This window comes from Trichechus manatus, unplaced genomic scaffold (genome assembly GCF_000243295.1).
Source record: "Trichechus manatus latirostris isolate Lorelei unplaced genomic scaffold, TriManLat1.0 scaffold00057, whole genome shotgun sequence".
NCBI classification, from domain to species: Eukaryota; Metazoa; Chordata; class Mammalia; order Sirenia; family Trichechidae; genus Trichechus; species Trichechus manatus.
Window position 1 is genome coordinate 15,250,710 of NW_004443993.1, and position 787 is coordinate 15,251,496.

At 68.7% G+C, this 787-nt stretch overlaps 1 protein-coding gene across 1 annotated transcript in view; it reads right to left on the reverse strand.

The window, feature by feature from the left end:
• ARID3A (AT-rich interaction domain 3A) overlaps nucleotides 1-787 on the reverse strand; it is a 43,366-nt gene that overhangs the window by 38,947 nt on the left and 3,632 nt on the right. Inside the window, exon 4 of the mRNA XM_004378689.2 lies at nucleotides 438-787. Coding sequence (XP_004378746.1) covers nucleotides 438-787 — 350 coding nt within the window. The remainder of the gene's footprint in view (nucleotides 1-437) is intronic.

The following is a 787-nucleotide window of genomic DNA, read 5'->3' on the forward strand; positions in this document are numbered from 1 at the left end:
TCCCTGGACACCCCCAGACGTCCTCAGACACCCCTAGATGTCCCTGGACACCCCCAGACGTCCTCAGACACCCCTAGACGTCCCTGGACACCCCCAGATGCCCTCAGACACCCCTAGACACCCCCAGATGCCCCTGGGCACCCCCAGACTCCCCTGGACAACCCCAGATGCCCTCAGGCACCCCAGATGCCCTCAGACACCTCTAGATGTCCCCAGACGTCCCTGGACACCCCCAGACGCCCTCAGACACCCCCGGATACCCCTAGACACCCCGAGATGTCCCTGGACACCCCCAGACGCCCTCAGACACCCCTGGACACTCCCAGATGCCCTCGGACACCTCCAGATGCCCCCAGATGCCCCTAGACATCCCTGGACACCCCCAGACGCCCTCAGATGCACCCATGCACTCCCAGATGCCCCCGACCCCAACTCACATGTCCTCATCAGAGCCCACGTCCTCAAAGCGCCCGTCCCCTTCGGCGTGTCCTGGCCCTTCCCTGCCTCGACCAGGCGGGGCAGGTGAGCCCGGTGCCCCCTCCAAGGCTGCCGTGTCCTCGTCCTCAGAGCCCGGGGGTTCATCCTCACAGCCACCGCTGGGGCTGGGTGGGTGTCCGAGGCCCGCTGCAACCGCCCGCATGGCGGCCAGTGCTGCCATCTGCGCACGCTGTATCCGGCTGCTCTCCGGCTCTCTGTCCTCATCCAGAGGGCCACTGCGGGCTCGGGCCGGGGGGCCGGCGGGGGGCTCAGGTGGCGGCTGCTGCCGGGCCTCCAGCTCCTGGCGGGC